At 41.6% G+C, this 14,521-nt stretch overlaps 1 protein-coding gene across 1 annotated transcript; it reads right to left on the bottom strand.

Moving 5' to 3' along the window:
* Nucleotides 1–223: 223 nt before the first annotated feature.
* On the bottom strand, nt 224–8,805 carry LOC134620892 (gastrula zinc finger protein XlCGF57.1-like). Its single transcript, XM_063467237.1, has 4 exons — nt 8,765–8,805; nt 8,230–8,323; nt 1,768–2,953; nt 224–1,404 (listed from the first exon to the last, which is right to left on the bottom strand). The coding sequence occupies exons 1-3, from the start codon at nt 8,803–8,805 to the stop codon at nt 1,769–1,771; spliced, it is 1,320 nt and encodes a 439-aa protein (XP_063323307.1). The 3' UTR covers nt 224–1,404; nt 1,768.
* Between the last annotated feature and the right edge of the window lie 5,716 nt (nt 8,806–14,521).

The following is a 14,521-nucleotide window of genomic DNA, read 5'->3' as shown; positions in this document are numbered from 1 at the left end:
CACGTCTGGCCCGCACACACACACATAGGCCTATCGCTCGCGTCAACACGCACAGCTAGCGCTCTCTGTTGAAAACTCTCAAACGCCCCATATGGCGGAGAATTCAACCGTCGGACACTCTCCAACGCCCCAAATGGCGGAGATTCCGAACGCTCCTCACGGCGGAGCTACCGAACCTAGGTTATCTCCACGCCCCAAACGGCGGAGAAGCCTGCGTCTCTCTCACGCGGCTAGCGCGCTCCCGGACTCACGTTTAACGTACAGCCCGTAGCCGCTCTATTATTTTAGGTCCATGTGCGCTCTTGTGACCATCGCTCCCGTGCCTGCGCTCAACGCAGGGTCACGTAGCTGCTCTCTAAGGCCTTCTGTACTTACTGTTCGTGTTGTTTCCGTTCAGGGGAAAAGTCTCTGGTTCCCGTCAATCGCCATCCATCCCGAGGGGAGTTCAGACGCAAACTCTCCGGCCTGGTGACAAAGTAAAGAAACCAGGGCTTTCGTCAATCGTCCCAGACGTTGCGGTGGCGTCCTCTCCCTCTCCTCGCGGTGGATGCGATATGTTAGGTTCCGGCTCTCGAAGGACCAAATAAATGTTGGGTCTGAACTCAGACCCCGCTAATTCTAGAGACTTATTCCCGTGGAAGAAATACAAGGCAACAGCAATCGATCGTTTTCACTTGCAAGGAAGGTATCGTCTTGTGTCTCACACGAAAATGACCCCCGACGATGACCTCCTCCTGCTGCTTTTTATTGAGACACACAAGAAGTAACGCCCACATAGTTCTAAGACAAAGTTTTGTATGCCATGTGTGAATTTCTATATGTAAGTAGGAATGTGTGTGTGTGTGTGTGTGTGTGTGTGTGTGTGTGTGTGTGTGTGTGTGTGTGTGTGTGTGTGTGTGTGTCCTCCTGCTGACCAAAGGGTCGTAACCGCAGGAAGCTTACATCAAAAGACCTGTGATAACACACTTCAACCTCGCACCCAGAACCTCGAGAATCTGGGGAGGGGGAGAGTGGAATTGTTTTCATCCCACAGTTAAACTATATAGAGATGGATGGTCAAGCATAAAAATGACAAACATTTACAATTCACTCTAACATTTTCTCTCATGTGTGGACTCGTTTATGCTTTTCAAGCTGACGTGCACTGATGAAGGATGACCCACACTGATCGCAGACATGCTTTTTAACGCCACTGTGAAGGAGTTCATATTGTTTGAAGTCCTTTGAAGTGGTGAAGCCTCTCCCGCATTCTTTACAGTAGTTCATTTTGTCTCCAGTGTGTCTACGTTGATGTATTTTCAGAGTCCTTCAATGACTTAAAGTTTTTCCACAAAGGTCACAACAAAAGTCTTTCCCACAGCGATGACAGGGTTGAGAACTTGATCCATCTGTGTCGCTCTGCTTCTAAACAAAAACACAAAGACAGTGTAAGTCAGTCCTTCAACATTTTTATCCTGAACGTCACCTGGAATAAAGAGCATCTCTGCCAAAGTCCAATTACATTTTACTGTTTACATTATCACACTCAGCTCAATTTAATGTGCTATAAAAACGATAAGAGTAAAAACATTAAAGTAATACTAGTTTAATGCTACAATAACAATAACACAATTCTCAAACACTATCCCTAAAAACCTGTGATTAGAGTCTGAATAATCATTCACAGCTGCCTTTCCATGCAGTAGAATTGCTAACATGCTAACACACTTTGATGAGCAGAGTTGTTTCAAACAGTCGGGCTGACAAGATAAAAATATAAATACATACCTCACAGTAACTGCACTTGTAGAGTCTTTCTCGTGTGGATCTGTTGGTGTTGTCTCAGGTAACGTGGAGATTTAAAAGTCTTCTCACACAGGTCACATTTATAAGGTCGTTCCTCTGTGTGGGTAAACATGTGATGTCGTAAATCTGTGTTTGTAGTAAACTGTTTACCACACTGATCACAGCTGTACACATCATGTCTGGTGTGAATGCGTAGGTGTGTATTTCGGCTCCCTATCTGGCTGAAAGTTTTTCCACAAATGTCACAGCTGTACGCCTTAATTCCAGAGTGGGTAACTAGATGACTCTGTAAGTTGTTACTGTGAGTAAAAGCTCTGCCACACTGATCACAGGTGTACGGTTTAACTCCACTGTGGATGAGTTGATGTGATTTTAAGTGTGAAATGCGCATAAATGACTTTCCACACTCGTCACAGCTGAACGGTCTCTCTCCAGTGTGGATTAGTTGGTGTGTTTTTAAGCTTCCAGACCTGGTAAAAGACTTTCCACATTCATCACAGCTGAATGGTCTCTCTCCACTGTGGATGAGTTGGTGTCTTTTTAAGCTTCCAGAGTGGATAAAAGACTTTCCACACTCGTCACAGCTCAAAGGTCTCTCTCCACTGTGGATGAGTTTGTGTGTTTTTAAGCTTTCAGACTCGGTAAAAGACTTTCCACAGTCTCCACAGCTGAACGGTCTCTCTCCACTGTGGATGAGTTGGTGTGTTTTTAAGTGTCCAGACTGCGTAAAAGACTTTCCACAGTCTCCACAGCTGAACGGTCTCTCTCCAGTGTGGATTAGTTGGTGTGTTTTTAAGCTTCCAGACCTGGTAAAAGACTTTCCACAGTCTCCACAGCTGAACGGTCTCTCTCCAGTGTGGATCAGTTGGTGTGTTTTTAAGTGTCCAGACTGCGTAAAAGACTTTCCACACTCGTCACAGCTGAATGGTCTCTCTCCAGTGTGGATTAGTTGGTGTGTTTTTAAGTGTCCAGACCTGGTAAAAGACTCTCCACAGTCTCCACAGCTGAATGGTCTCTCTCCAGTGTGGATGACCTGATGCATTTTTAGGGAAGCTTTCACAGTAAAATCTTTCCCAAACTCGTCACGGTTGTATTTTTTGCTACCACTTCTTTCTTCAACAAAATTGTCGGCCTCCTGAGAGCGCTGACTTCTCGATCCACGTTGGTCCTGCAGTGACAGAGATACAAACAGAGGCAGTGATTTGTGGGAAATACATTATTCTAACCGGCCTTTTAGTAGGGGTATTTTGTGAGCTTTTATTAAATAAGTATTTATACTTATTTTTATACACACATTGCAAATGTGGTCATGAGAGTTGGCATTCAGTCTTTTGAGTGTCAATGCAAACTCGCTTACAGACACAGATAAATATTAGACTTGTTTCTAGGGCAAAGATTAGAGACATTTGGCTGTGCCTGTACGCCTGCTTTTCCAAAAACACGGTAATAACGACGGCCCGCTAGCATGAGCTACTAACGACCCACTTTCGCTTCTCGCCGCCATATGCTTATGTAAACATATGCACTGCGCATACGCGTTTTACCCATATTCTATCGCAATATTTCATTTCCCTATCGTTGCCTAAAAAATTACACCGGTATTACAGTGAACGGTATGATATAGCCCAGCCCTACACGTGTCAATATTCATGTCTCCAGACTGTGGCGTGTCCAGCCACCCCGAAGCCAAAACAATAAAATCCAATGAAATTTCAAATTTACGATTATGTTTTCACAGAGAGGCTCAGATATCCAAGTGTAAGTGAATGCAGCATCGGCTTCTGCGCTGTGAGCATAGAGAAAAGAAAGGTAGGAGAGCCAAGCATGAAAGACAGCATCACAGAAAACAGTTTTTCGGCAAAAGAGTAACAGTTTAACATAGCTGGACTGGCCATCGAGCATGGCGGAGCTTCCACGGCGGCTAGTAGGTGGATGAGGGAAGGGTAGGCAGGAGGAGGAGAGACCCGAGGCGGCCGCCGGTCCGAGTGTCAGGTGAACTGAACTTCAGGTAAGAAGTTATGACCTGCAGTCTATCTGGGTCAGATATAAACTAAGTTTAGGTGGAGTTTATTTTCGTTGTGTTGACTTTTTACAGTCAGTTACAATAACTCATACTGCGTACTAGCTAGCATGACGGAGTTTCTATACAGCTGGGTGGGTGCTATGATGTAACTGATGTTGAACTTTATTTTATTCATAAGGTTAGTTTGTAGAGTTGCCAACGGCTCCTTAAAAAATGGAATGGTCCCTCATTCAGAGAAAATATTACAGGTTTTGTATTGAGCTGAGAAGAGACGCAGTTTGTCCCGTACTTAAGTTAGAATGAAAAAGACACAAAGCTGGAGTTATTCTGTGTCTTTGCTGCACAGCTGCCTCTTCTTCTCTCATTCTCTCCCCTCCCTTTCCTGTTGCTACTTCAATCATGAAACTGATCAATGATCGGCTTTTCTCAGCTGATCGGCTTTTCTCTCGTTTGTTTATCGCCCACTTTGCACCTGAAAGAGGAAACCAGCAGATGTCGTGCTAAACAACAGCAGCACGTTTAAGCTTGATCAGCTGTTGTTAGAATTTATTTAATATTAATTTCTAGTATCAGCTGATGTTTGCTGGAGCCACAGCTGTAAAAGCTGCTGGTCATGATATCAGTTTGGATATGTGGTGAGAGGGAAACATGAAGATGAAACCAGGAGATGTCCTTACTGAATCATCAGAGCTGAACTGCTGATGGAGAAACAAGTTTACCTTTTAGGTGACATGGATGAGTTGAAGGGAAGTTATGAACTGTCAAATAACACCAGGATCCTTTTCTATGTAGCTGACAGCAGGTAACTGTGCAGGGGCGGATCTAGCAAAGTTATGCCAGGGGGCCAGGTAGGGCATTAACAAGGAAAGGTGGACACAAAGAAATACTTTTCTTACTTATTCTCATTTAAAATATCTAGCTTTTATTAAATAATTATCTGAATCTTGCAAACAAAGTTTTTATCTGACATAAAATTGATAGAAATCATACATATACCAACAGGACAGTGTACATCACTGTCACAACAGCATTTGTTTTCATTCAAAGGCTTTATGGCTTTAATACCTAGTGGGCTGGTCTGTAGTCAAAATGCCCAATTTTTTTTGTCCCAGTCCAGCCCTGCAGGTTAATACTGGCAGTGTCACCATGCCAGCTGACTGTATTTCAGCATCAGCCAGTGTTGTTCTTTATACATCAGTATTACCAAAGTTTACCATAAGGCAGCATAGAAAGTATTTACTTGCTTTCAGGTTTCATTCAAATGTTAGTCTGTTCATTTGTTTCCCCACTTTTTCCCTGTTTTCTAATCAAACACCAGTTTGTGAGAAGATTATCTTGTTTTTTTAATAGGCAGATAAAGTTTTGCATTGGCTAATTTGCCAATTGTATGTTAAAAATGTTCGTATTTTAATATTCAAAAATGTTTTAGCCCAAAACATATGTGCACTATATGTCAGTAAAAATACTATGCAAATATTGCTGTCCTTGAATGCTGAGTAAACACTGACGAAGCACTGATTGTATCTCTTGTACTTCATGAATGCAGTTTCTAAAAACTTTGCACCGTAGTGGTTAAAACCTCATTCTAATAAGAGTCAAAAGCAAATTCAGTTATTAGGTTTACAGGGTTATTGAATGATGGTTAACTCTTGGTAGAATGTTTTTAACATTATCTGCCAGTCACATCTGCCACCCTTCTCCAAATCTGTGCCCCTACCTGGCCCCCCCAACAAAAATTTTCTAGACACGCCACTGTCTCCAGATTGTTAGTGAGCCATTAAGACTGTACTCTTGGTACAGCTTTTATTTTTGCTGCTTTTGTCTTACGCTGTCAAACAAACACAGATTTGCAGCGTTTGTATGTGTGTGCAAAAGCAAATGTGCCAGGCCTCAAAGACAATGGGTGGTTTGCACAACAAAAGCAGGATGTGAATCGAGCATATGACCTGTACAAATCTCAGCAGGGGTGATTAACACCTCGGGACTTGCACCAGAAAATAAAAAAGTCAGTAATTCTAGTAGGTGTTGGTTTCAAGGGATTTCTGCAAATGTGCGCAGGGTAGTGATGTGATGTTCTGTATCGAGGCTTCGAAGCGTATGTCGAGTAATAGAGGGGGCGTTTCCGCGAAGCGCGTATCGAGGCTTGCTTCATTTATGGGAGGAGCTGAAAATGATGACGTCCGAAGCCTCGCTGCCCGGCTGTACCACGTGACTGGTTCATGAAGCGGTTCGAACTTTGCCGCGAGCTGTGACGGCGATATAAACCCCTCAGACTTCATTCAAAATTTGGGTGTTTGATGGAGAGTTGCGGTTAGTGAGAGTTTGGGGACAGTTTGGAGAAAGTTTGGAGGTTTAGGAGAGTGAGGGGAGAAAGTCAGGAGAGGATGGAGCCAGCTAAGAAGAGGAGGATGTCCTCCCCTGTGTGGGAACATTTTGATCTTATTCCTCCCAAAAAGGTATGTAAATTTCTACAGAAGATGTATTTTCATAATACTGATGGTGCAATACAATTTATGTTAAGCTGTCTTTACTTTTGTACAAGGTGAAGTGTTTGCTATGTGCCAGGGAGCTGGGATATAACAACAACGCCTCATCCATGCTCAGGCACTACAGAGCTTTGCATGAGAATAAGGGGAACACCGATTGTGGAGCAGAACCAGGTGAGCCATCAAATGCCATGATAATATAGCATGTGTTGCCCCCCTGGTGTGACAGGTGCCTGGGAGGGGTGCAATCCTAGATCCCACAGCTGTATATTGAAATAAAGAGGCACAGATCATTGACTTGTTTACAATTCAACTGCAGGATTTATTCTGCACATCAACAGGGGAACAAGTCATTAATCGCCTCTGATAAGAACAATTCTTTGTAACGTGTGGCATAACAGCTGTCAGTGCATTGTCAAAAGTACAGAAATAACCTTGGCGAATATACATTAACCATCATACATATAGATAACATTGGCTCGCAGTGACCAGGTTGCCTCAGCCTTTGTTCCGGTTACACATACATATCACTTGCATCAAGAAATACAATGTACTGTAACTCACAGCCAATGAATAGCAAATAACTATTCATATACAGCACATGAGTGGCTATGCAAGGATCAATTACAGCCTTTGCATCCAGTCTTACTTCAACAATACATATAGAGAACACACAACTGAGAACGTGCATTAGCATCGCTACGGTACTTGAAACTCACTTTCACTGCTAGTTAGTCCCTTAGCCTAGCATGATCACGTTCACATCACGATCTCATTCAAAACACAACAGTACTTAACTTATAACGGTATACTTTCATTCACAAGTTCACAACAGTCTTATTGCTTCTACTGTGTTACCAATTAGTCATTTTGAGGACTAGTAACCCACCTGTATATTGAAATAAAGAGGCACAGATCATTGACTTGTTTACAATTCAACTGCAGGATTTATTCTGCAGATTTGCCTCCCAGGGGGGTTTATGCTTCTCCTGGCCGCTATGCGCCACCTAGTGGTATTTTAAAGTAATGCCATGGAAGATGTAAAGTATACTTAGAAAATACTGAATCAACACTGAAAGATATAACAAAGACCAAAATATAACTGGGGTGTTCCCTTTTTTTCTTTGTTTGAAGACATAAACTGAACTAACATCCCCATAAGTCTTTTTATCTCTTAACTTTTTAACTATTGGTGTAATCCAGATTTACCAGCCACACATTTCAACTTAAACACATATGTTAACCTATTACACATGCTGTAATGTTACTAAATGATACAACAATATTATACAACTGTAATAAGTTACGTGTGTGATATTTATATTTGTGTTTTGTTTTTATTGTCTTTCCTCAGGAGAACAATCTCAAATACATGAAGACCTGGTTAGCATGGTGATTGAGGACCACCAGCCATCTAGCATTGTGGAGGACAAAGGATTTAAAAGATCTGTTAAATCATTAAACTCTAGCTATGTTCTCCCCACTAAAAAGGTCATAAAAGCAGTGAAACTTTAGTTTTTACAGAATAAAATGTGAACAGGCAGGACTGTCCATACCTCAACGTTACAAAAGCACAACCACACCTCACCTCACAGTAAATGATCATTTCCATTTTAAGCATTTCCAAATAATCATTTTCCATACTGCCTGTATAAATATACACAATATACTGCCATCACTACAATATACATGTTCTACACACTCCTGTTGTTGTTGACATTTACAGGCTGTGTGCAAAATGCCACACGCTTCAAATTCAAGCCAACTAATATTTTTACGTCCGCTAGATGTCCTACTAGAGCAAATGAAGCTTCACGAAGCTTTGCGCTGGTGTGAACCAATTGGATGAAAAGCTTCAGTGCTTCATGAAGCTTCATCTGCCCATCACTAGCGCAGGGTTAGTAAATCTAGTGTTGGAGTTAGCTCGGTGCTTACCTTTAGATGAGCCCACAAACCGAGAGAAACTCCGTGATGAAGCTGGAACTCTTTCCAAACAGGAAACAGGTCAGGGAGCAGAGACCCACGTGGTTCACGCTGATCTCAGCTACGATCCAGGAGACAAGGGTGTGCAGATCGATGCAGATATCGATCCAAACGTTGGTAGTGGTATATGATCGATACTTTAGTTTGTTTCTCTCCTGGAGGTTCACTATTTACTCGCTGTGGATGAAAAAGCAGCTCTGTCTGTGTGAACACCTCTTCTTATGCTGCAGACGCACTTTGCTCCGCCCCCTTCTTCCTGCCCTGCTGGGATTTGTTACTGTGCCGTCACGTGACTCAGATGCGCTCAGAAGACGCATTTGGACTGCAGAGAGAGAGAAAGAGGAGCAACATGTGGAGATATTTTATGACTGTAAATGAAAATGCTGGAGAACAGCTGGAAGGCTGTCAAGCCACAGGGGACCACAACAAGCTGTAGAGTTCAGCTTATTTTTCACACCTCAGTTAAATGCTTTGACTGAAGTCTCACTGCACACACTCAAACTTAGTGTTTGTGAACACCTTGGTCATTATAACCTGACACTGATCAGTGCTGCTCTGACGACCACACTCACATCAATGTAATCATTTAACTGGGATGATCTGGATTTACTGCACAATGCTGAATGTGTCCTTACAGTACAGGGAATAACTCTCTCTGTGTCCCTGTAGAGAAACTCTGGGTTTGTGTGCTGACGAGCATCACTCACAGTATGATACAAAGGCTCACTCATACCTTTCCACACATGTGACAAATTCAAACAGATGCTGAAACCTTTAGAACATCATAAACTACACATTGTTGTACTCTTTTAGGATGGAACAGCTTTCAGATTTATTTACTCTTAAAGGATAAAAGATGTTTTTAAGAATTTTGCATTGATGAGGAGAATGTTTAAATAAGTCATGTAAATGAGAATTTCAAAGTTGGTGGCTGCAGTATATACAAATTGGTGTATCTCAAAAATAAAACTATGAAGACACTCAAAATTAATTTGGAAACTGTTTTATGAAACTTTTTTACATTTACAATTTTGAGGGATGAACCTCTGAAATTACTTTAACTAGAAATTTGTGTAAAAATACCACTATTGTAATTTATGTAGTTACTGATGACTTAATGCATACATATGATTAAAATTTGGGATATAATGGTTGTATTGATGTATAGCAACTTAAAATACTCCCAGAAATGGCACTACAACATGTAAAAATATAAAGATAAGCTCAGGCGGACTGGGTTCTTTAGTAGGTCTAAAGGGTCAAACTGCGTCCTCACATCATGAATATGAAGGGTTGTAGTGGGAGAAGGTGGTGTGAAATCCTCATAGCTGTGGAGTGAGGAGGGGGCTCCTGTGGGTGAAGTCTTTGATGGTGGTGATGGCTCTGTGCTGGTGGGAGTGGGGAGGTGGGGGGATGATGGACCAAAGGGTCTCTATGAAGTGGTGTCGGAGTTTCCAAGTGAGGAATGATTTCCTGCCCGTGCACTGCTGGCTCTGGGTTCATTGTGTAACTGACACCACCAGCAGGACGCTTGCATTAGAGCTTTATTATGTGTTTGGTTTTGGTTTCTGGTAATCAGAATCAGAGAAACTTTATTAAACCCTGATGGAATTTCAGTAAAAAAACCAAAAATAAATAAAGTGGGCCATAAGTCATGCTCGAAACAGCGATATGCATGCAACATGTGATATATGTGTACATGCTCATCCAACTGAGCTAAACCTGCGCCCGAACTTGTTTAATCACCAACACTGGAGAAGGCATAGAGTGGGGACAACCTAAGTAGCCTATAATATATAAAACAGGAAAAGACCGCCGTGCATTTATTCCATCAAAGTAACTGTATTCTGATTACCACCTATGTAAACGTTAACTGTAACGGAATAGAGTTTCTCATATTGTGTATTTTAAATATGTCAGTACATGTATTCCATTACTCCCCAACACTGACTACATCTCTGCATGTTGGAACATTTTTAGTTGATCATTTAAAGCTATTTCTGCTCCTAGTGGTCCATTTTTGCAGCTGGGACCTAACCCAAATGTTTCCTTAGGAGTGTTTTGGGAGAATGTGTTCATCCATTCAGGACAGAAAAGGACACTTGGATAATCTGTGCTGAGGAGCATTAAACTGTTCTTGATACATCGAGAGCTCCTTCAGACACAGCAGCCTTTTCACTCTATTTAAATATGTAAAGATTAAAATGTTGTCATTTCTTTGTAAAATGTTCCCTAAAGATAATGTTACTTGTAATCTATTATTTCAACACTAAATCAAACCCAAACATTCCTTTGATTTCTGTTTTTGTGTCTTCACAGTTTCCCAGCATGCTCTGGCTGTGGTGGTGGAGGTATATGAGGGGGAGACTTCTGTCCTCTTGCACTATGTTTACAAAGGTTCGATACCTGAGGACAATCCCACAGTGATGTGGACTCGCAGTGACCTCAGTCCCAAATCTGTCCACCTACAAGGAAAAGGAGGAGACGATCTTAAAGGGCCAAACCAGCGCTACAGTGGGCGCACATCAATGAGTCGTTATGCATTAAACACAAAAGACTTCAGCCTCACTCTGAGGAAACCCAAACTGACTGACAGCGGTATTTACACCTGCTCCATCAGTGCTGGAGGAGGAGAACAGAGACTGAGTGACATCCAGCTGCAGGTCAAAGGTCAAACCTGCTCCATGAAAGAGTAAAAGTCAGTACAGTAGATGAAGCTCAAATAGTCCCAAAAGCAACAAGAACTATTCAGAATATTGTCCATGATGAAAAACTCAAGATTTCTTTTAAAACACTGAAACATTCATCATGATCCCTCAATTGTCTGTAGCTGTAGCAGCAGTTCATAAATTCCAGTTTAGTTACCACTCAAAGCAAAGAGTAGTGAGCCACATTAGTGAAGTCAGAGGTCAGAAATGCAGAAACTTGTCATTTGCCATGAGTGTGACTGCTATTGGTCCTATATTTGATATTGTGGTTTCTTGTCCTTTCAGATCATCACGTGGAGGTGAAGGTGGAGGAAGGCTCAGAGTCTGTCACCCTGCCCTGCAAAACAACACCTGACCTGCCTGAGAACACCAGAGTGGAGTGGACTCGCTCTGACCGTGAACTCTTGATAGTTCAGGAGTATTCAAACAAAGGTGGCAAATTTATGAAACAGGACAAGTTTTACAGAGACCGAACAGAAATGAATGAAGACCTGCTGAAAACTTCAGTCTGACCCTGAAACAGCCCACAGAGAGACACAGGAGGATACATCTGCACCATCTACAGGGACAAAGACATCCTGAGACAGAAAGTAGTGCTGCACTATGTCAGAGGTCAGAGCTGGTGGACAGTGGCTCAGATTAACTTCACAATTCAAAGGTCATAATTTATTTATGCATTTATTTTTTGTTTCTCCACAGAAAAACTTCCACTTTGGGCCACAGCTGTCGTAGTTCTTCTTGTTCTTGTGGTTTTTGGGGGTTTCATATATAGTTTTCAACACTATTTCATGTCAGGTGAGTCTCTTGTATGGAACGCCAGGACTGCCATAATGAATGAATTAAATACACCATTAAGTAATTAATTAAAATTGGAATTAATTAATTAAATAAATAGTTATGACACATTTTAATTAATTATTGACACATTTATTTAATGATATACATTATTTCATTTTGGCAGTCCTGGCTCTCATCATGAATTAATTTTATCTGTCAGACTCACCCATCAAACTCAGGGGGCTTGTGACCTGCTGATAAAAGATGAACGACAGTCAGAAATATACTGAAAATCTAACAAAGGCAGAGGTTCAGAGTAATTCAGGCTTTTCCTTGCATGTTATGTAGCTGATACCTGCTGTCTTGTGTGGTCTCCTGGTTGTCTGGGCTGTTGTCAGCTGCATGAGTGTTACTGCCTGCTACACAGATTTCCTCAGACGGACGTGATCTGACATTACATCTGTTAGTCTGACGTCTGTCCACAGTCGAAGACTCTGTGACTGAAGCAAAAATGTCTTTAAACGCCGCCAGAGAGCGTTTGACAGTCTGAGGAGTGATCAGTGACTTTGCTGTCAAAGGAGGCACTGGAGCTCCTCCTAGAGGTTTTAATGAAACTGCCGTGTTGCCATTTTTGGGAAGAGCGAGTCTGGGAGATTTGCTCTGTTTAGACTGTTTCTTCCTTTCTTTTTTAGGTTCAGGCCTCTTGGGATGAAGCTGCTGAGGCTTTGAGGACATGTTCTCCAAATCTTCAGCTACGTTGTTGACATGCCACCATCCGCCCAGGGCTCTCCTTCTCCATTTGGCTGAATCTGCTTCCGTGAGCCGCTCCTTAAGTCGACTTTGCGACACGGGCACTTTTGGTGTGACTGATAGTTTTCCAATAGGATCGTGCTGATATCAGTCTGACTCTGAAAAACCCCACACAGGGAAACATTGGGAGAGACACATGTTACGTCTGGAGAAAGGGAGACATAATCAGATCGAAAACAGTGATGTTAAAAGTAACAGTTTCTCGGGTGCCATTGTCTAGATATTGAACTTTGGTTTTATTATATTAATTTCCTCTTTATGATAGAATGAACTTTAATGTCCTCTAGTTTAACCTTCACCCAGGAGTATCCCAAGCTAGCGTGCAGCTAGCAGGCTGCACTCTGCTGGGACAGGACAAAGGACAAAGGCATTATGTTGTTGTTTTCTGAATCTTTGGTTTTTATTTAGCCTTTTCTCTATTTTCTTCAATGAGTCTTAGCTGCACACTGCCTTTGAAACACATGTTCAACAAGAAGCCACAGAAACCTTTATCACATTAAAGTCTCATTGTTTCTGTACAGATTTTCATGTATTCTCATTTGTTTGGCTCCCAGAGTGTCGATTCCTCCTCCTGTCTCATCTTCCTCTGTTCTCTGTTACCTGGTCTTTCAGAGTACTGTTAGGGTGATATTCTGCCAAGTGTGAAGTTGATGAGCTTCACAGTTACAACAGGTTAACATTTCTGAATAACATGATGAAAGTACAAGCATGAACATTTTAAAGATGTTTTTTATATTTATTTATATTTCAACAATATGTTTGAATGTTTTAATCCAGCAGTTTAAGGTCGGGCTCAGACTAAAGTCTGTGCTAAGACGACACCATTGCAAAATGTTCATTTTGTTTTGTTTTTCAGAGGTGGGCTTTCTGCATCATTACCCTGTTGCATAATCTGAGTGAGCTAAAGGGCATGAACTGATAGCTTCATATTCTCCTTCAGGATTATCAGATAGGGAGCAGAATTCATGTTCATCAAGTGAGACAAATTGTCCAGAAGCAGCAAAGCAGCCCAGACCATCACACTACAACCGCCATGTTTGACTGTTGGTATGATGTTCTTTTTATGAAGTGCTGTGTTATTTTCAGTGCAGATTAGGGCTGCCACGATTAGTCGACTAGTCACGATTACGTCGACTATCAAAATCGTCGACGACTAATTTAATAGTCGATGCGTCGTTTGAAGCTTTGTAAGATCACAAAACACGCAGGAATAAGTAGTAGGATTTAAGAGTGTAATAACGGAATGAAACAGAAGATGGCAGCACTGCATGTACAAGGATGCCAGCTGCCGTTAAACCCCGAAGAAGAAGAAGCTGTGTCCCACAATTCATAGCGCGGCCCTGTTCAGTTTCCAACAATGGCGGCAGCTAGTTAGTTTTAATATTACTCTAATTATTCTTTCTGGGTCACAAAATGAATGTTTAACATATTTTCAGGCGAGAATGTAGCTGTGTAAACTTCAAATATCTGCTCAGTTTATCAAGGCACCACATATTTTCAAAAGCGCTCCGACGTTTTCAGAGACGTCTGTTACCCACCAGCTTGATAGCTAGCCGGGGGCAAGGCTAACTAGAGCCCGTGAGAACAGCGGACTCCCAGCAAATTGTTTTCAAACCCACCGCTGTCTTTTACTACTCAGGTTAAACGTATAGAAGTCACTTAGATAACTTAAAAATATTATTGTTTGGCTTTTTTTAGTATTTTATTTGTTCCTGAGTAAATCGGTTTGGCTGAGATTAAAATTATAGTTTTTACACAGCTGAATAAACGTCAAGCAGACAACTGATTATCAGAAGTGTGAGATGCTCGAGAATACACTCCGGTGTCCTGTTATATTTTAGATAGCAATGAGTTTATTAAACTTCACTGAAACAATCTGAAAATTTCATTTAAATTTAATAAACTGTCATCTTGTTTTTATTTTTAGTTAGCACATACCTTAAACACCT

Source organism: Pelmatolapia mariae, linkage group LG3_W (assembly GCF_036321145.2).
Source record: "Pelmatolapia mariae isolate MD_Pm_ZW linkage group LG3_W, Pm_UMD_F_2, whole genome shotgun sequence".
NCBI classification, from domain to species: Eukaryota; Metazoa; Chordata; class Actinopteri; order Cichliformes; family Cichlidae; genus Pelmatolapia; species Pelmatolapia mariae.
The sequence above is the reverse complement of the archived record's forward strand: the minus strand, read 5'-3'. Positions and strand labels throughout refer to the sequence as shown.